Source organism: Mobula hypostoma, chromosome 10 (genome assembly GCF_963921235.1).
Source record: "Mobula hypostoma chromosome 10, sMobHyp1.1, whole genome shotgun sequence".
NCBI classification, from domain to species: domain Eukaryota; kingdom Metazoa; phylum Chordata; class Chondrichthyes; order Myliobatiformes; family Myliobatidae; genus Mobula; species Mobula hypostoma.
In genome coordinates this window covers 132639771-132660607 of record NC_086106.1, presented here as the reverse complement: position 1 = coordinate 132660607, position 20837 = coordinate 132639771, and the positions used below count along the sequence as shown (strand labels likewise).

Here is a 20837-nt window from a genome sequence, read left to right as displayed (position 1 = left end):
ACATTTATCTGTCGTTCATTCTTTGGGGCAATCTGTTTTCGTGGATGTTTGCGAAAAAAAAGCATTTCAGGATGTATATTGTATATATTTCTCTGACACTAAATTGGACCTTTGAACCTTTGAATAAGAATGGGGTTGAGGTAGGATTAGAGTAAATGGGTAGTTGATAGCACACCTGGTTTTGGTGGGCTGATAGGCCAGCTTCCGTTCCCTATCTCCCTGACTCTACACTGTATGACTCTTGCTTTCAATTTCACAAGTACAGCCATGAGATTCAGGAGCTAACTAACAGTGAGTGTAAGATGCTGCTGGACCAGAAGCTCCAACATCTCAAAGGAAAGGAAATCAGAAGACATAAGATATAGCAGCTTATTTAGGCTATTTGGCCCAATGAGCCTGCTCCACCATTCTATCATAGCTGATTTATTAACCTCCTCAATCCCATTCTTTTGTCTTCTCCCCGTAACCTTTGACGCCCTGACTAATCAAGAACCTATCAAACTCTTCTTTAAATATACTCAATGATTTGGCCTCCAAGCAATCTGTGGCAATGAATTCCACTGATTCACCACCCTTTGGCTGAATCGGTTTGTCCTTATCTGATCACTCTCTGGTTTGCTGCAAGATCAGACTTCGGCCGAAGAAGATGCACTGCGCCAAGCCTCCAGGCAAGCAGCGCATTGATGCCAGTATGACACAACACCCAGACAAAGCTGCAGAGTTCATCAAGTCACTGGAGGATGCTCTCCTTGCAGACCCTCCAGAAGGAAATGCTCAGCAGAGAAGGGACTCTCAGGGACTCTATCCACAGCACTGCACTCAAAGCCTTTGGGAAGAAACGGGACAAGACACAGGACTGGTTTGAAGCGAGCTCAAGTAAGCTCACCCGTCATCGAGGTGAAGCGTGTTGCACTACTAGAGCACAAACGTCGCCCCACCCAGGCAACACTGCAAGTGCTAAGTACAGCAAGAAGTGCCCAGGAAACAGCCGGACGCTGTGCAAATGACGACTGGCTACAACTATGCGAAAGCATTCAGTCATCATTTGACACAGGCAACACCCGTAGAGTGTACGAGGGGATCAAGAAAGCCATCGGGCCAACCCAGAGCAAGACAGCACCATTGAAAACCATGACAGGCGAGACCATCAATGACAAAGGCAAGCAGATGGAGAGATGGGTGGAGCATTACTCTGAACTCTTCTCCAGAGAAAACTCATCTCGGACAACGCGCTAGACGCCGTGGAATGCCTGCCTGTCATGGAGGAACTTGATGCATTGCCGACTGCCGAAGAGCTGAGTAAAGCCATCGACAGCCTGCCCACTGGGAAGGCACCAGGACTGGAAGGCATTCCACCAGAGGCCATCAAATGTGCAAAGGGCGTCCTGCTAAACCACCTGCATGAATTACTGTGCCAGTGCTGGATAGAGGGAGCAGTGCCGCAAGACATGAGAGACTGCAACATTATCATCATATATAAGAACAAAGGGGACAGAAGCGACTGTAACAACTACAGGGGAATCTCCTTGCTGAGCATCGTTGGGAAGGTCATCGTCCGCGTGGTCCTGAACAGACTGCAGAAAGTAGCCGAAAGGGTATATCCCGAGTCTCAGAGTGGTTTCAGGTCAGAACACTCCACAATCCACATGATCTTCTCCCTTCGACAGCTACAAGAGAAATACAGAGAGCAAAGACAACCACTCTACATCGCTTTCATTGACCTTATGAAGGCCTTCGACCTCGTGAGCAGAGACGGCCTGTTCAAAATCCTCACCAGGATTGGTTGTCCCCCGAGGCTCCTCAGGATAGTTCAGTCATTCCACACAGACATGAAAGACGTCGTTCAGTTCGACAGCTCTTCTTCGGAGGCCTTCAACTTCAGCAGCGGTGTGAAGCAGGGCTGTGTGCTTGCCCCCACCCTGTTTGGCATCTTCTTCACAGTCATGCTGAAGCACGCCTTTGGAACATCAACTGATGGTGTCTACCACCACACCAGATCAGACAGGAGGCTATTCAGTCTGTCCCGGCTGAGGGCAAAAACCAAGGTTCGTGAAGTACTCATCAGGGACATGTTGTTTGCAGACGATGCGGCACTGGCAACACACTCTGAAGAGCAACTGCAACGCCTCATGGACAGCTTCTCAAGAGCCTGTCAGGACTTCAGCTTGACCATCAGCCTGAAGAAAACCAACGAATTGGGCCAAGGCATTGAGCACCCCCCTGCCATTACTATCAACAACTACGAGCTGGAGGTAGTTCACGAGTTTACATACCTTGGCTCCACCATCACGGACAGCCTCTCCCTAGACCCCGAGATCAACGGATGGATCGGACGAGCAGCCTGAACATTCGCCAGGCTGACAAAGAGAGTCTGGGAGAACAGAAAGCTGATGACGCAAACCAAAGTTGCAGTCTACAGGGCCTGCGTCCTCAACACACTGCTTTACGGCAGCGAGACCTGGAGCCTCTACTCCAGACAAGAGCGGTGTCTCAACGTCTTCCACCTTCGCAGCCTGAGACGCATCCTAGACATCATGTGGACTGACCGAGTCACCAACAATGAGGTCCTGGCCTGTGCCCAGATACCCAGCCTCTTCACCCTGCTCCAACAATGCCGTCTCTGCTGGCTGGGCCACGTACACCGCATGTCAGACGGGAGGATCCCGAAAGATCTGCTGTATGGGGAACTGGCTTCCGGCAAGAGAGCACAAGGGCGGCCCCATCTTAGTTTCAAAGATGTTTGCAAGAGAGACATGAAAATGAATGTCGAGAGGTGGGGGGACATCGCAAGCGATCGCTCTCACTGGAGGCTGGGATATGCAGAGGTCTAAAAAGAGGAGAAGAGAAGCTGAGGCTTGCTGCTGAAGAAAAGCGCACTCGTCGTAAAAACAGCACCAAAACAGCACTGGAGGACAGCGCCTTCAAGTGCAGTCGCTGCAGCCGAGACTGTCACTCCCATGTGGGCCTCTACAGCCACAACAGACGCTACTCTAACACAGACTGAAGCAAGACTTTCCAGGCACAGATCCATGGTCTCGCGAGACTAACAGATGCCACCACCACCATCTGTTCTAAAGGGACGTCCCTCTATTCTGAGGATGTGCCATCTGGTCCGACTGTAGACTCCCCACTCCAGGAAATATCCTTGCTACATCACTCGGTCGAGGCTGTTCAATATTCAATAGGTTTCAATGAGATTCCCTTCACTCTTCTAAACTCCAGAAAGTACAGACCCAGAGATATCAAGCAGTCCTCATATGTTAACCCTTTCATTTCCAGAATCATTCTCGTGAACCTCCTCTGGACTCTCTCCAATGCCAGAATCTACTGATTCTTGAAAGATCATCAGCAATGCCTCCAAAATCTCTTCAGGCAGAAAAGGTTCAGGAGATTGATAATCATCTGAGAACTCCACACGTTCCTCACTTCTGTCAAAAAGATCCACACCCCAAACAACCATGGCCAGCCTGAGGAGGTCTTCTCAGTGGCAGACAAGACAGTCCGGAAGGAACCTTCTGAAGAACTCCTCAGCCAGTTGTCCGTGATTTTATCTCACAACACAGGTTGTGGCCAAAGTGCACCTTATAACTGTTTCACTGCAGCCACTGGACAGCAGTGGTGGGGGGATTAATGTTTAGAATGGTGGCTCCAATCAGATGGGCTGCTCTGGAAGGAGTGATATTGAGTATCTCAAGGATTGTTGGAGCTGTACCCACCCACAAAGGGGAAGTATTCTATCATGTTCCTGACTTGTGCCTTGTATATAGAGGAATGTTAGAGGGGAAACTACACAGGATCAGTAAAAGCTGCAGAAAGTTGCAAACTCTGCCAGCTCCTATTCTCCAAAAGGCAATGCCTCAAAAAGACAGCGTCCGCCATGAACTGTTGCCTTTCTGACTGGGTTGGAGGGGTGGGGGGCTGTTAAAGAGTGGTGTTCCCTACCAGTTTCTCACAGGACCAATCCTCTCCTTAATGCACCTTAATAATCGTACCTAGCTACACTGGCAATGTTCAAAATCTGCAGGTGATTAGAATTCAGAAGTTTCACAATGAACATTCTACCAATACGAAAGCTTTAGAGAGGGCGCAGAGAAGAGTTACCAGGATCCGGCCTGGATTAGAAAGTACGCCTTACAAGGATAGGTTGAGCGAGCTACTTGATAGAGGTGTAACATACACAAAATTCTGGAGGAACTCAGCGTCTATGTAAATGATAAACAGTTAACATTTCGGGCCGAGAGTCTCTTTCAAGATTGGGAAGGGAGGGGAAAGATGTCAGAATAAGAAGGTGGGGAGGGAAGGAAAAGGAGGATAGCTAGATGGTGATAGGTGAAGTCAGGTGGGTGGGAAAGGTCAGGGGTTGGAGAAGAAGGGATCTGATAAAGGAGGACAGTGAACCATAGGAGAAAGGGAAGGGAGAGGAACACCAGGGGAAGGTGATAGGCAGATGAGGAGAGGAATAATGAGGAAGAGGAACACCAGGGGAAGGTGATAGGCAGATGAGGAGAGGAATAATGAGGAAGAGGAACACCAGGGGAAGGTGATAGGCAGATGAGGAGAGGAATAAAGAGGCCAGAGTGAAGAATAGAAGAAGAGGGAAGGGGGAGGAAAAATACTGGAAGGAGAATTCGATAGTTTGGAGGCTACCTAGATGGTACATGAAGTGTTGCTCCTCCACTCTGAGAGTCGCTTCATTATGGCAAAAAGGGGAGTCCATGGACTGACATGTCAAAATGGGAACGGGGATAGGAATTAAAATAGTTGGCCACTAGGAAATTCTTCTTCTTCAGCCCTTCACCTTTCCTACCCACCTGGCTTCCCCTATCACCTTCCAACTTGTCCTCCATGCCCTTGCCCCACTATCTTATTCTGGCATCTACCCCTTCCTTTGCAGTCCTGATGAAGGGTTTCGGCCCAAAGTATCAACTGTTCATTTCCCTGCACAGATGCTGCCCGATGGGCTGAGTTCCTCCAGCATTTTGTGTGCGTTACTCTGGATTTGCAGCACCTGCAGAATCTCTTGTGTTTACTGGGAGATAACTACACATCTCCTGTTCTACTCTTAGCCCTGCTATAGTGTTTCCCTTGAATTCTGCTGGTCATGGACTCTGGGATTAGGAGGGAGAATCTAAAGACCTTTCAGGGAAATGCTTCTGCACAGAGATAGACAGCAATACAGCACAGGAACGGCCCCTTAGCCCAATGATGTTCTGTCAATTAATCAAGTTAATGATGCCTAATTACACTGATCCCTTCTGCCTGCACGTGATCCATATCCAGGAATCTGATAGGAGAGGAGAGTGGGAATAAAGAGGACCTTTTCTGGATGACTGCCAGGGACTGGTGTTGTCCCACAGGAGTCGGTATTGGGAACGCTTCTTGTTATGTCAATGGTTTGGATGATGGAATTGATAGTTGTGTGGCTGCGGATGATACAAAGATAGGTGTCTGCGGAAGGACTTAGACAGATTAGGAGAATGGGCAAAGAAGTAGCAGATGAAATATCATGTCAGGAAGTGTATGGTCATGCACTTCGCAGAAGGAATAAAGGTGTAGATATTTTATAAACAGGGTGAAAATTCAAAAAACAGAGTTGCAAAGGGACTTGGGAGTTCTTGTGCAGGGTCCCTAAAGGATAGTTGCAGGTTGAGTCAGTAGTAAGGATGGCAAATGCATTCATTTCAAGGGGACTAGAATATAAGAGCAAGGATGCAATGCTGAGGCTTGATGAGACACTGGTGAGGCTTCATGAAGTATTGTGAACAGTTCTGGGCCCCTTATCTAAGAAAAGATGCACTGGTATTGGAGAGGGTCCAGGGGAGGTTCATAAGAATGATTCTAGGAATGAAAGGGTTAACATATGAGGAGAGTTTCATGGCTCTGGGCCTGTACCTGCTGGAGTTTAGAAGAATGAGGGGGATCTCACTGAAACCTATTGAATATTGAAAGGCCTCAACAGAGTGGATGTGGAAAGAATCTTTCCTATAGTGGGTGAGTCTAGGACTAAAGGGCACAGTGTTAGAATAGAGGGATGTCCATTTATAACAGAGGTGATAAGGAATGTCTTTAGCCAGAGGGTGATGAATCTGTGGACAACCAAGTCATTGGGTATGTTTAAAGCAGAGGTTGATAGATTCTTGATTAGTCAAGGTGTCAAAGATTGCAGGAAGAAGGCAGGAGAATGGGATTGAGAAGGATAGTAAATCAGCCATGATGCAATGGCGAAACAGACTTGATGGGCCGAATGGCCCAATTCTGCTCCTATGTTTTATGTCTTATATGTCATATAGAAATATAGAAACATAGAAAATAGGTGCGGTAGTAGGCCATTCGGCCCTTCGAGCCTGCACCGCCATTCAGTATGATCATGGCTGATCATCCAACTCAGAACCCTGAACCTGCCTTCTCTCCATACCCCCGATCCCTTTAGGCACAAGGGCCATAGCTAACTCCCTCTTAAATACAGCCAATGAACTGGCCTCAACTGTTTCCTGTGGCAGAGAATTCCACAGATGCACCACTCCCTGTGTGAAGAAGTTTTTCCTAATCTCGGTCCTAAGAGGCTTCCCCTTTATCCTCAAACTGTGACCCCTCATTCTGGACTTCCCCAACATCGGGAACAATATCCCTCCACTCTTTACAATGTTCATCTTCAAAGTTCAAAGTCGAAGTAAATTTATTATCAAAGTATATATTTCACTATATACAAGCATGTGATTCATTTTTTGCAGGCAGTCACAGTAAATATAAAGAACCACAATAGAGTCAATGAAATACTACAGACAAAGACGAACAAACAATGTGCAGAAGAAGATTGGATGAAGGGGCAGATGATACTTTGGGATTAAACTTTGCATCAGGACTCAGAAGTATTTATTTGTGATAGCAATTCTAGCAGGAAGAGAAATGTATTCCATCATACTCAAACCCCACAGCAGGTCACTCCCATCATACTAAGACTCATAAACATCTCTCTCATATCTGCCTGTACCACCACCTCTGACAGCACATCCCACACACACATCACTGTCACTTGCCCCACACATCTCCTTTAAACACATGCTTTCTAACATTGGACATTTCAACCCCACAATGAGACATCGACTGTCTAACTATGCTTCTCATACTTTTATAAACCTCATGTATCTGCCTCTCCCACCACCCCTGGCAGTGCATTCCAGGCACCCACCACACACTGAGGAAAAAACCTGCCCCTCACCTCTCCTTTGAAATTACCCTCCCTCACCTTAAATACATGTCCTCTGGTATTAGACATTTCAACCCTGAGAAAAAGTTATTGTCTGTCTGCTCTATCAATGCCTCTCATTATCTTATAAACCTCGATCAGATCTCCCCTCAGTCTCTGCTGCTCCAGAGAAAACAACCCAAGTTTGTCCAGCCTCTCATTATAGTACTTGTCCTCTGATCCAGGCAGCATCCTAGTGAACCTCTCCTGCACCCTCTTCAAAGCCTCCATATCCTTCCTATAATGGGGCGGCCAGAACGGAATGCAATGCTCCAGATGCGGGGAGTGTTCCGACTGTTTGCATTGGTGTGGAGGCTCCAGTTCTCAGGATTGCAAGAAGCTGTAAACTCAGCCAGCTCCATTCTGGGCATCACCCTCCCCACCATCAAACACATCTTCAAGAGAGAGCAGCACCCATCGTTAATGGCTTCACCATCCAGGACATACTCTTTTCTTGTTTCTAACAGTAGTGGGGAGATACTCGAGTCTGAAAACCAAAACTCAAAGATTCTGAAAGAACTTCTTCCCCTCCACCATCAGCTGTCTGAATGCTCCATGAACACTACATCATTATTCCCTGTTTTTCGCATTACTTACATATTTTTACAATTTACAGTAATTTTACACCTGCAAAACCACAAATCTCAAGTCATACACTCAGGGGCCACTTTATCAGGTACATCTGTACACCTGCTCATTCAATCACGTGGCAGCAGCTCAGTCCACAAAAGCATGTAGACATGGTCAAGAGGTTCAGTTGTTGTTCAGACCAAACATCAGAATGGGGAAGAAATGTGATCTAAGTGATTTTGACCGTGGAATGATTGCTGATGTCAGACAAGGTGGTTTGCATATCTCAGAAACTGCTGATCCCCTGGGATTTTCATGCACAACAGTCTCCAGATTTTACAGAGAATGGTGAGAGAAACAAAATAGGTCCAGTGAGCAAAAATGTATTTTTAGTAAGAGAGATCAGAGGAGAATGGCCAGAAAGAGTTACGACAGAAAGACAACAGTAACTCAAATAACTGTGTTATAACAGTGGTGTAGCCAGACAGTGGTGCAGTGGCATCCCCAATGGACTTCAAGGTGAATGGTTCTGGGTTCGAATCCGACTGGCTACTGCACACTTTCCATCTGTGCTGGGCTTGGCATCAAGCTAACAACTTGGCCTCGTAAAAAACAGACAAATGGTAAAGAAATAGCAAGGATGCTCCCCAGTGTGCCTCAAGGCATGGAGAGGAACAACAACAACAGCGTGCAAAAGAGCAATTCTGAACGCACAATACATCGAACCTTGAAGTGGATGGGCTATAGCAACAGAAGACCATGAAAATACACTCAGTGGCCACTTCATTACAAACAGGAGGTAAAAGAGGTGCCCAAGTGATAAAATATGGGTTTCTGATTTCAATGTTTTATAAAGTAGTGATATGATTCTTAAACTAATAAAGTCAAGCATGTCATATGCCTTCATTCCTATCCTTCTACACTGGCAGAGCAGAAGCGTGGAATTTTCTGTCAAGTAGCAAACATTATTGAGTCAGGTGTTTATTAATTTCCATTTACAATACTTTCATAGATATGGGTGCATGCAGTTAGGTCGCAGATTATGTAGGACCACCATAAATGTTGGACAAAGTCAGTGTGGCTGGGGGTGGACGGGTGAGACTGGGTTTCCTCCCCTATGTTATTTGCAGTTCAGAACTTTGGAATCATGACATTGGTAGGGTGGAGATTTGGGTGCTTCCTTATCCAGAATATCCAATCACTTCCATTCCTGGGAGTCTTGAAAATTGAAGTCCCTCAAGTGCCTCCCCAGTTGATCCTGTCAAAAACACATGAGATTCTGCAGACACTAGAAATCTAGAGCAACACACACGCAGCCTGCTGCAGGAACTCAGCATGATAGGCAACATTTATGGAGAGGGAAACGGTACCGCAGCATAAAAGCCAGAACCAACAGGCTCCGGGACAGCTTCTTCCACCAGGCCATCAGACTGATGAACTCGCGCTGATTTGAGTGTACTCTATATTACATTGACTGTTCTATTCATTATAAATTATTATAAATTTCTATGATTGCACATTGCACATTTAGACAGAGACATAACGTAAAGATTTTTGCTCCTCAACGATGTAAGAAATAAAGTCAATTCAATTCAATTCGATTCGACTTTCCATATTTTGGGCCAAGGCCCTTTATCAGGACTGGAAAGGAAAGGGGAGAAAGCCAGTTTGTCCTCCTTCTACTGTCCCCACCTTTTTATTCTGGCTTCTGCCCCCTTTCTTTATGGTCTGGTTGAAGGGTCTCAGCCCAAAACGGCGACTGTTGATTCCCCTCCATAGATGCTGCCCGACCTGCTGAGTTCCTCCAGCATTTACTGTGTGTTTCTCCTGTCAAAAGTCCTGAATGCCTGTGGGTCCAGTGCGATCACGGAGAAGAGAAATGCTGCGGTCTAAGGACACGGGTGCTGAGACCCTGTCAGGGAAGGACAGATACTTTTGCTGAAGAGTCGGTGCAGTGTGAGGAAGGGAGAGATGTGCTTTCTGTGTCTGAGCTGTGCCTGCACTGCCGACACCGTGTGGGCGTTTGAATTTTATCTAATTAAACTGTGGGAAAAGCAAGAAGCAGAATTCCTAGTCTCTGGAAGCAATCACCATGGCAATCATATTTTCCCACATCACAGAGGCTCACTGGCATCGCAAATTTAAGGACTGCCATTACCTGCACTGACTGCAGCAGGATAAATGCAATTCCGCTGACCTATAAGCAGAGAAATGTCAAAATAAAAACTCACAACTGTTGTGATGTGATCACATGGAAAGCTTAAATCACCCGTGTAAATGCTCCATCTCATTCTCTTGAGCAAGGTGTCAAGTCATTTACTTTATACCCGCCATTAAAATGTGGAAATGAATTAGATATGAACATATTAAATGTTAATATGACTGGCTGGCCTCCGCAGCCCTCCCATATTGATAATAAATAATCAAATCCAGCTACGTTAACTATTCTAGGTCAAGGTTTCACAGAGCAGATTAATTGTTCTTTATGCAAGTCTGAGTTTCGAAATTAATATCTATGATTTTAGCCACCAATTTAGATTTACTAATGCATTTTTAAAGAACATGTCATATATTCTTCTTACTTACAATTTGAAGAGGGGATTATCCCTCTTTGTAAATATGCCCAGATACACTGTGGAACTCTTGCATTCACTCTACACTGGGATGCTGTTTGCAGACATCAGAGATAATGAATTGATGAGCTTTGGACAATCCTAATCACCAGCTCCTGTCTTTAATCAAGTTGTTTTCTTTATTCAGAGATTGCAAAAGGAGCTGAGATATGTACTTAACGCTGCCATGAACGTTTGCAAGCCCAGCTGCGAAAGGAGGAGGCTGGGCAAGGGCGAGCAACTCCATCCCATAAAAATGCAGAGCTACGGAAACACAGAGGCTCTGAAGACTCATCCCTCGGAGAGGAAGGAAAGCCTGGCCCAGGACAGAGGACTCTGGTGAGCTGCTATCGGCAGCTTATACAGTACCCAGTTGTGGTGATGGGCTAAAGTCGGTAAGCAGTGAGATAAGTAATTCAAAACAAAAATGCAAAAAACATTTCTTTACAAATATAGATACAGTAGCACAATATAGAACAGGCCCTTCGGCCCACCATGTTGTGCCAACCCTTCAACCTGCTCTAAGATCAATCTAACCCTTCCATCCCACACACACAACCCTCCATTTTTCTATCATCCATTCACATATCTAAGAGTTTCTTAAATATCCCTAATGTATCTGCCTCTACTACCACTCCGGCAGAGCATTTGATGCGTCCATGACTCTCTGTGCAAAAAAAAACTACCTCTGACATTCTCCCTTTTATCAATGATACCCCCTAGCATTAGATATTATACCCCCTAGAATTAGGCATTATAACCCCTAGCATTATACCCCCTAGAATTAGACATTATACCCCCTAGCATTATACCCCATAGCATTAGACATTATACCCCCCAGCATTAGACATTATACCCCCAGCATTATACCCCATAGCATTAGACATTATACCCCCCAGCATTAGACATTATACCCCCAGCATTAGACATTATACCCCCCAGCATTAGACATTATACCCCTAGCATTAGACATTATACCCCCAGCATTAGACATTATACCCCTAGCATTAGGCATTATACCCCATAGCATTATATCCCCCAGCATTAGACATTATACCCCTAGCATTAGACATTATACCCCCCCAGCATTAGACATTATACCCCTGGCATTAGACATTATACCCCCAGCATTAGACATTATACCCCCCGCATTAGACATTATACCCCCCAGCATTAGACATTATGCCCCTAGCATTATACCCCATAGCATTAGACATTATACCCCCAGCATTAGACATTATACCCCCCAGCATTAGACATTATACCCCCAGCATTAGACATTATACCCCTAGCATTATACCCCTGGCATTAGACATTATACCCCCAGCATTAGACATTATACCCCCCAGCATTAGACATTATACCCCTAGCATTAGACATTATACCCCCAGCATTAGACATTATACCCCCCAGCATTAGACATTATACCCCCAGCATTAGACATTATACCCCTAGCATTAGACATTATACCCCCAGCATTAGACATTATACCCCCCGCATTAGACATTATACCCCCTAGCATTATACCCCTGGCATTAGACATTATACCCCCAGCATTAGACATTATACCCCCCAGCATTAGACATTATACCCCCAGCATTAGACATTATACCCCCCAAGCATTAGACATTATACCCCTAGCATTATACCCCATAGCATTAGACATTATACCCCCAGCATTAGACATTATACCCCTAGCATTAGACATTATACCCCCCAGCATTAGACATTATACCCCTGGTATTAGACATTATACCCCCAGCATTAGACATTATACCCCCAGCATTAGACATTACACCCCCCAGCATTAGACATTATACCCCTAGCATTATACCCCTGGCATTAGACATTATACCCCCAGCATTAGACATTATACCCCCCAGCATTAGACATTATACCCCTAGCATTAGACATTATACCCCCAGCATTAGACATTATACCCCCCAGCATTAGACATTATACCCCCAGCATTAGACATTATACCCCTAGCATTATACCCCTGGCATTAGACATTATACCCCCAGCATTAGACATTATACCCCCCAGCATTAGACATTATACCCCTAGCATTAGACATTATACCCCTGGCATTAGACATTATACCCCCCCCAGCATTAGACATTATACCCCCAGCATTAGACATTATACCCCCCAGCATTAGACATTATACCCCTAGCATTAGACATTATACCCCTAGCATTTTACCCCTGGCATTGGACATTATACCCCTGGCATTAGACATTTCCGCCCTGGGAAAAAGTCTCTGGCTGTCCACTCAATACCTCTGATCATCTGTCAAGTCACCTCTCATCCTCCATTGCTCCATCTGCCCTACCTAAGCCCCTCAACTTCCCTCACTAAGCTTCACTGCTCACTATTTTTGCTCTCTTTTTATATATTTCTATCTTATTGTAATGTACACATTTTTCAGTGTATTGCACGGCACTGCTGCCACAAAACAACAAATTCATGACATACGTCAGTGATATTAAACTTGGTTCTGATTCGGAGATTTGGCATGGTAACAGGTCCAACGGGTCTACACAACTACACCCACATGGCCAATTAACCCTAACACATACATCTTTCGAATGTGGAGGAGATTGAAGCCCCTGGGGAAAACCCACATCATTCGGGGAGAACGTATAAGCTCCTTCCAGACAGCAGCAGGAAATGAACCCGGGTTGCCGGTGTAGTAAAGCGTTATGCTATCGTGTCACTGTTTACCATATTGCAGAGGAAATAACCAACTTCACAGAAAGATCTTTGAATTTTTACATTCACACAATCACAACCTATCAATGTGATGTGCAATTGGTAAAAATGGATTTTGCAGACTGCTGTGAGCTCGTTCTTGCGGACAATATCCCAATGCACCATCAATCTACAGGCAATCACCTTCAGGAACTTGGGCTAGATTATTCATTATTTGTGACTGTATGTTTACTGCCAAAACATTATAATTATATGTGCTATATGTGCTTTGTACTGCGTATGCCTGTGGCACCTTGGCCTGGAGTAACACTGTTTCATTTGGCTGTATGCATGGGTATTCACGTATGGTTGAATGACAATTAAACTTGAACTTGAATTTGATAACGAATCAATTTCTTCCCATGGAATTTCAATTGCATTTCCTCTTTTCTGCCACTATACATTACTTCACATATAAACCAGGCTGCAATATACCACAACTTGAAATCAAAACAGATTTACTTTCTCCACCTTAAACCATGCTTTTATCCATTCAGTCAGGTTGTTCTCACACTTCACTGCATGGAAGGAGGGCACCTGGCACTTCACACGCTAACCCTTTGAAGGAGACACACAGCAAGGAGCTACAGTAGCTCAGGCAGCCTCTGTGGTGTGAAATGGACAGACACGTTTGGGGTCAGGACTGGACAGAAGGAGCGGAGACAGGTAATGTAAAAGGATGGGGGAGGATAGGGGGTGACAGTGAACAGTGATAGGTAGATCCAGGTGAGGGGGTGGTGATAGGCAGCTGAGGAAGGGGGAAGGGAGGAAGTGTGGAATTCATTACTGTAGGTGGCTGTGGAGGAAAGTCGGTGGATTTATTTAAAGTGGGGAATGATAAGTTCTTGATTAGTCAGGGTGTCAAAGATTACAGGGAGAAGGCAGGAGAATGGTGTTGAGCGGGATAATAAATTAGCCATGGTGGAATCGTGGAGCAGAGTCGATGGACCAAATGGCCTAATATTACTCCTACATCTTCTAGCTTTATAGCATTGGGAATAACGTAAGAAGCTGGAGGTACAGTACAAGGTAAAAGTAACAAAGAGCCGAAAGAAGAGGGAACCTGACAGGAGAGGAGAGTGGAGCAAAGGAGCGGAGGGGAAATGGGTGGGGGGGCACGTGTGGTTGATGGGCAGATTGACAGTGCGGAGGAAGGGTAAAGAGGTGGCGCGATGAGGCCGGTGGTTAACGAGTACCCATATGGTCCCATTCCTTTACTTTATACCCCTTTATTAGGAAGATTCACTCATTAGGCATTAACATGGAAGTGGTAAAATGGATTCAGCGGTAGCTAGATGGGAGACGCCAGAGAGTAGTGGTGGATAACTGTGTGTCAGATTGGAGGACCGTGTGTAGTGGTGTGCCTCAGGGATCTGTACTGGGTCCAATGTTGTTTGTAATGTATATTAATGATCTGGATGATGGGGTGGTAAATTGGATTAGTAAGTATGCGATGATACTAAGATAGGTGGTGTTGTGGATGATGAGGTAGGTTTTCAAAACTTGCAGAGAGATATAGGACAATTAGAAAATGTAGCACCTCACATTTTTCAGCATTAAACTCCATCTGAAAGATGGCAGATGGAGTTTAATGCTGAAAAATGTGAGGTGCTACATTTTGGTAGAACCAATCAAAATAGGACATACATGGTAAATGGTAGGGCATTAAAGAATGCTTTAGAACAGAGGGATCTAGGAATAATGGTGCATAGTTCCCTGAAGATGGATCTCATGTGGATAGGGTGGTGAAGAAAGCTTTTGGTTTGCTGGCCTTTATGAATCAGAGCATTGAGTATAGGAGTTGGGATGTAATGTTGAATTTGTATAAGGCATTGGTAAGGCCAAATCTGGAGTATTGTGTACAGTTCTGGTCACCGAATTATAGGAAAGATGTCAATAAAACTGAGAGAGTACAGAGGAGGTTTACTAAAATGTTGCCTGGGTTTCATCTCCTAAGTTACAGAGAAAGGTTGAACAAGTTAGGTCTTTATTCTTTGGAGCATAGAAGGTTGAGGGGGGACTTGATAGAGGTGTTTAAAATTATGAGGGGGATTGATAGAGTTGACGTGGTTAGACTTTTTCCATTGAGAGTGGGGAAGATTCAAACAAGAGGACATGGGTTGAGAATTAGAGGACAAGAGTTTAGGGGTAACATGAGGGGGAACTTCTTTACTCAGAGAGTTGTGGCTGTGTGGAATGAGCTTCCAGCAGAAGTGGTTGAGGCAGGTTCGATGTTGTTGTTGAAAGTTAAATTGGATAGATATATGGACAGGAAAGGAATGGAGGGTTATGGGCTGAGTGCAGGTCGGTGGGACTAGGATAGGGTAAGAGTTCAGCACGGACTAGAAGGGCCGAGATGGCCTGTTTCCCTGCTGTAATTGTTATATGGTTATATGGTTATAACTTACTTTCCGTTTCACAAATCCCCCTTCCAAATTTCCATTCGAGTTTGCCCTCACTATCCTTTCAGGTTCAAGTTCAATTTTATTGCAATAAATATATGCAACAAAATGAAACAACATTCCTTCAGACCACGATGCACCCACAAAACATATACACACACAGCAAATAAACCAAAATATTACCATAAATAAGGTAACAAAATATAATTCAATGTAGTGCACACAACATAATACAGATTGCAACAACTTTGGCATAAAAATGATACCCCTGGATTTGAGTTCAACACCTCTCTGAAATTGACAGACTGGCTCCCTGACCTGAAACACTAATAGTTTCTTTTCCCAAAGATGCTGCCTGACCTGCTGAGTGTTTCCAACAACCTTCTATTATACTTGAGTTAAATATAGGAAAAGGAATCATGTTCCGGACATGTGTATGCATCCTTTCTGTACGATGAAAGGAATGAGAATTTCATGTGAACTAAGTAAAGGAGAACGAAACAGAGAAAAGTACAAACAGGGAAAATACTCAGTAGCCACTTTAGCAAATACACCTGTACACCTGTTCATTAATACAAATATCTAATCAGCCAATCAAGTGGCTGCAACTCAATGCATAAAAGCATGTAGACATGGCCAAGAGGTTCAACTGTTGTTCAGACAACACATCAAAATGGGGAAGAAATGTGATCTGAGTGACTTTCATCACGGAATGATTGTGTTGGTGCCAGATTAGGTAGTTTGAGTATCTCAGAAACTGCTGATCTCCTGGGATTTTCATGCACACCAGACTCTAGATTTTAGAGAATGTGCAGGAAAAAACCATCCAGTCAGCAGCAGTTGTGTGGGTGAAAATGCTTTGTCAATGAGAGGGATCAGAGGAAATTAGCCAGACTGTTTCAAGCTGACAGAGAGGCAACAGTAACTCAAGTAAACACACGTTACAACAGTGGTGTGCAGAAGAGCGTCTCAGAACGCACATGTCAAAACGTGAAGTGGTTGGGCTACAGCCGCAGAAGACCACAAACGTACACCTAGTGGGCTCTTTGTTAGGTACAGGGGGTAAGGAAGCCACTGAGTAAATATAGTGATCATATTATAGTATTGTTTAGGATACCATTTGATAAGGATGTTACCGGGACCAAATCCAGACTGTCTAGAGAAAAGCTGATTTTTGAGATGCTGAAATTAGCATTTCAGAAAATAAAACTTGCAACAATTTTGGCAAATGCAACCAAATACAGTCCAAGATTTTTTGTTAAAGTCTCACTAAACATTAGTAAGACAACATTGTTGAATGAAGGTAGAAACTTTACATAGGTACGGAGACACAGAATGTTTGTAGGGCGTTCTACAGAATGAGTTATAGAATCACTGACTGATTCACAATGCGTCCTGGGATGAAATACCAAGTTGGAGGCCTGGTATCCTTGAGTCTGAGAATCTGTGGACAAGGACTGGAGGCCAGGATTCCTCTCTGGGCGTGTGAGTGTGTGACAGGGAGAGATGGAAAAGGGGTTTGCTTTGCTGTTGGTGCCTTGTTTTGTTTTTGCTGCTTGTGTAGTTCTGTGGAACATGGTGCACACAATATGTTGGCATCAGAATGTGTGGTGACATGTGTCGTCTGCCCCACAAGCACTTCCTTGGGTGCGTTGGTTATTAACAGGAACCACGCATTTCACTGCATCTTTCATACAGTCATAGAACACCACAGCACAGAAACAGATTCATCAGCCTATCTAGTCTGTGCTGAGCTATTAACATGCCTAGTCCCATCAACCTGCACACAGACACAGCCCTCCATACCCCTCCCATCCATGTACCTATCCAAACCTTGTAACGGTTGAAATCTAACCCACATCCACAACTTGCACAGGCAAGTCATTCCCCGCTTCAACGTGCACCAAGCGGCACCCTTAAACATTTCACTTTTCACCTTAACTTATGACCTCTCATTCTAGTTTTTGCATTTTCCCAATCTATACCCCTCATAATTTTGTATGCCTTTATCAAATCTCCCCTCACTCTCCAATTGTAGGGAATAAAGTACTAAAGTTGTGATGCACATGTGACAAGTAAATCTGAATGAATGTCCCCAGATAAAAGAGACGCCAATCCTCATAGGGCGATCAGAAGTGGAGAAAGTGAGCAATTTCAAATTTCTTGGTGTCAAGATCTCTGAGGATCTAACCTAGTCCCAACATATTGATGTAGCTATAAAGAAGGCAAGACAGCGGCTATATTTCATCAGGAGCTTAAAAAGATTTTGTTTGTCACCAAAGACTCTCAAAAACTTCCACAGATGTATCGTGCAGAACATTCTGACAGGCTGCATCACTGTCTGGCATTGGGGGGGGGGGGGCTACTGCGCAGGACCAAAAGAAGCTACAGAAAGTTGTAAAATTAGTCAGCTCCATCATGGGTACTAGCCTCTGTAGTATCCAAGACCTCTTCAAGGAGCAGTGCCTCAGAAAGGTGGCATCCATCTTTGAGGACCCCCATCACCCAGGGCATGCCCTCTTCTCACTGTTACCATCAGGGAGGAGATACAGAAGCCTGAAGGCTCACACTCAGTGATTCAGGAACAGCTTCTTCCCCTCTGCCATCCAATTCCTAAATGGACATTGAACCCTTGGACACTACCACACTTTATTTTTATTATTTCTGTTTTGACACTGCTATTTTATTTTAACAATTTAATATACATATATACCCTCAATGTAATTCATTTATTGTTTTCTATATTATCATGCATTGCATTGTAGTGCTGCTACTAAATTAACAAATTTCACAGTGTATGCAATGGTATTAAAGCTGATTCTGACTCTGAGGTGGCATTCCAATGTTAATCAAACAGTCCATTACTACAATAACATTCTCTCAAATCAGGCTCTACTGACTGAGCTTGGAATATAAAGGAGGGAGGGGGATCACACCACTAGGGATATATTTTTATATTTTATTTTATTTAGAGGTAGAGTGTGGAACAGACCCTGCCGTCTACCGAGCTGCCCTGCCCAGCAACCAACCAATTTAACCCTTGCCTAATCACAGGATAATTTACAATGACCAATTAACCTACTAACCAGTACTTCTTTGGACTGTGAGGAAACCGTAGCAACCGGACGAAACCCACGCACAAAACGTACAAATATTACAGGCATCCAAATGGTCCACAGGAACTGGAGAAATAGATACATAGACACCTCGCAGGGAGCAGCGGCTCACACTAGTCTCCATCTGAAATACTCTGAATTCCTTAAAACAAAAGAGTTGAAATGTGTCGATTTCAGCCCACTCACGCCCAGCTGATACTAGTGACACTTACTGTAACTACTGCCTTCCTCCTTCGTCCCATCGATAACGCCATCTGGTTGTAACTGCAGGTGGAAGCCTTGTCTGCTGTACAACTTGGTTACGATGCCTTTAAGCTGAGGCTCTGTAAAGGAAAGTTGAGATCTCTGTTAGAACAGTGCGGGCACTGGGAAATGAAATGCAGATCACTGCGCACATTCATGGTTTTGTTTTCGTTGACATTCAAAGCCCGAGACGACTGGAATACTAACAGAAAGGCACTCGAAGGGTCAGACCCGTGGAACTGTTGCTGTGAAATTTATATTCTCCCCATCTCTTGCAGAAGACCCAAAAAATGTGTTGAGCCCACTGCTCTGAGGGGCTTTACACACCTCAGCACTGAACTGGCTGTGTGGCTGCGGACTCATGTCCAGGGACTCTGCGTTTCACGTTCTGTGAATTATTTGTTTACTTCTATTGTTTGCATGATTCGTTCTTTGTTCACACATCGGATGTTCGACGTCTTTGGTGTGTGGGGTTTACGTGGATTCTATTGTGTTTCTTTGTTTTGCGGCTGCCCATAAGGAGATGAATCTGAATGTTGTATACGGTTTACATACTTCGATAATAAGTGCATTTTGTACATTGAGGTCACAAAATGAATCAGAGGGTACACCTTTAAGGTGAGAGGGAGGTAATTTCAAAGGAGAAGGGAGGGGCAAGTTTTTTACATAGGGGGTGGTGGATGTCTGGACTGTGCTGTCCAGGCTGGTGGGAGAGGCAGATTCATTACAGACTTTTACGAGACATTTGGATAGACACAGTGACGTGAGGTCAATGGAAGGATATGGGCAACGTGTTGGCAGAGGGATTAGTTTAATGAACCAATTAATTCCTAATTTAATTGGCTCGGCACAACATTGTGGGTTGAAGGGCCAGTCCCTGTGCTCTACTGTCCCATGTTCTGTGTTCTGAATCTACTGCACTATTTCATTACACATATATATATGCTTCTTATTGTATTTTCATGATTATCTATTGCAATGTGCTGCTGCCACAAAACAACAAATTTCATGACATGTGTCAGTGATATTAAGCCTGTTTGTGACTCTGATTCTGAACGCACAGTCAAATCTAGCTGAAATTCTGTGGAAAGTGTTAATGCCTTGACACGTGACTCTGAAGGAGAGTAGGGACCAGACATTGAAATGTGCTGCTCGGTAGGAAGGAAACACTCCTTCATTTGTGTATCTATTTGTGAACATATATCTGGCCTTTTCCTTCTGATGGATGATATGTTACCACAATACACGCATTTCCCAAGGACAGCCTACCAGAGGAGTTACAGTTTCTTCATAAGATGCCCTTGGCCCACAAGGGAGTGGATTCATCAAAGCATAAAAATGGAGCCTAACCATGCCCATTTTAAACATTTCACTCAGAAGCATTGATACTGAGCTCCTGCAGACTCTTGGAAAGACTCTGGTGCCTCAAATATTCCTCCCGCAGAAATAACCATTTCTTCCAGCACCTGTGGAGAGGAATAAACAGTCGAAGTTTCGGGCCAAGACCTTTCACCAGGACTGAAATGTCTCGGTGGTTCAAAGCATTGACTGTTTATTCCCCTCCATAGACGCTGCCTGACCTGTAAAGTTCCTCCAGCATTTTGTGTGTCATTCTGGATTTCCAACAACTCTTGTGTTTATGATCATTTATGCCAATTAGTGTTGTATGCACCCAGGAGTCGCTTTATTACAAACCTCCTGTACCGAATAAAATGGCCACTGTGTGTATGTTCATGGCTGCTGTAGCCCATCCACTTTAAGGTTTGATGTGTCGTGCTTTTAGAGATGCTTTTCGGCACATCTCTGTTGAGTTACTGTTGCCTTCCTGTCAGTTTAAACCGGTCTGGCTATTCTCCTCTGACCTCTGTCATCAACAACCCACACAACTGCCACT

At 44.5% G+C, this 20837-nt stretch overlaps 1 protein-coding gene across 3 annotated transcripts in view; it reads right to left on the bottom strand.

Moving 5' to 3' along the window:
* fgf13a (fibroblast growth factor 13a) overlaps nt 1-20837 on the bottom strand; it is a 483723-nt gene that overhangs the window by 140366 nt on the left and 322520 nt on the right. For all 3 annotated transcript variants that reach the window (XM_063061170.1, XM_063061171.1, XM_063061172.1), the window contains one exon: nt 18913-19023. In XM_063061170.1, the coding sequence (XP_062917240.1) occupies nt 18913-19023 (111 nt within the window). The remainder of the gene's footprint in view (nt 1-18912; nt 19024-20837) is intronic.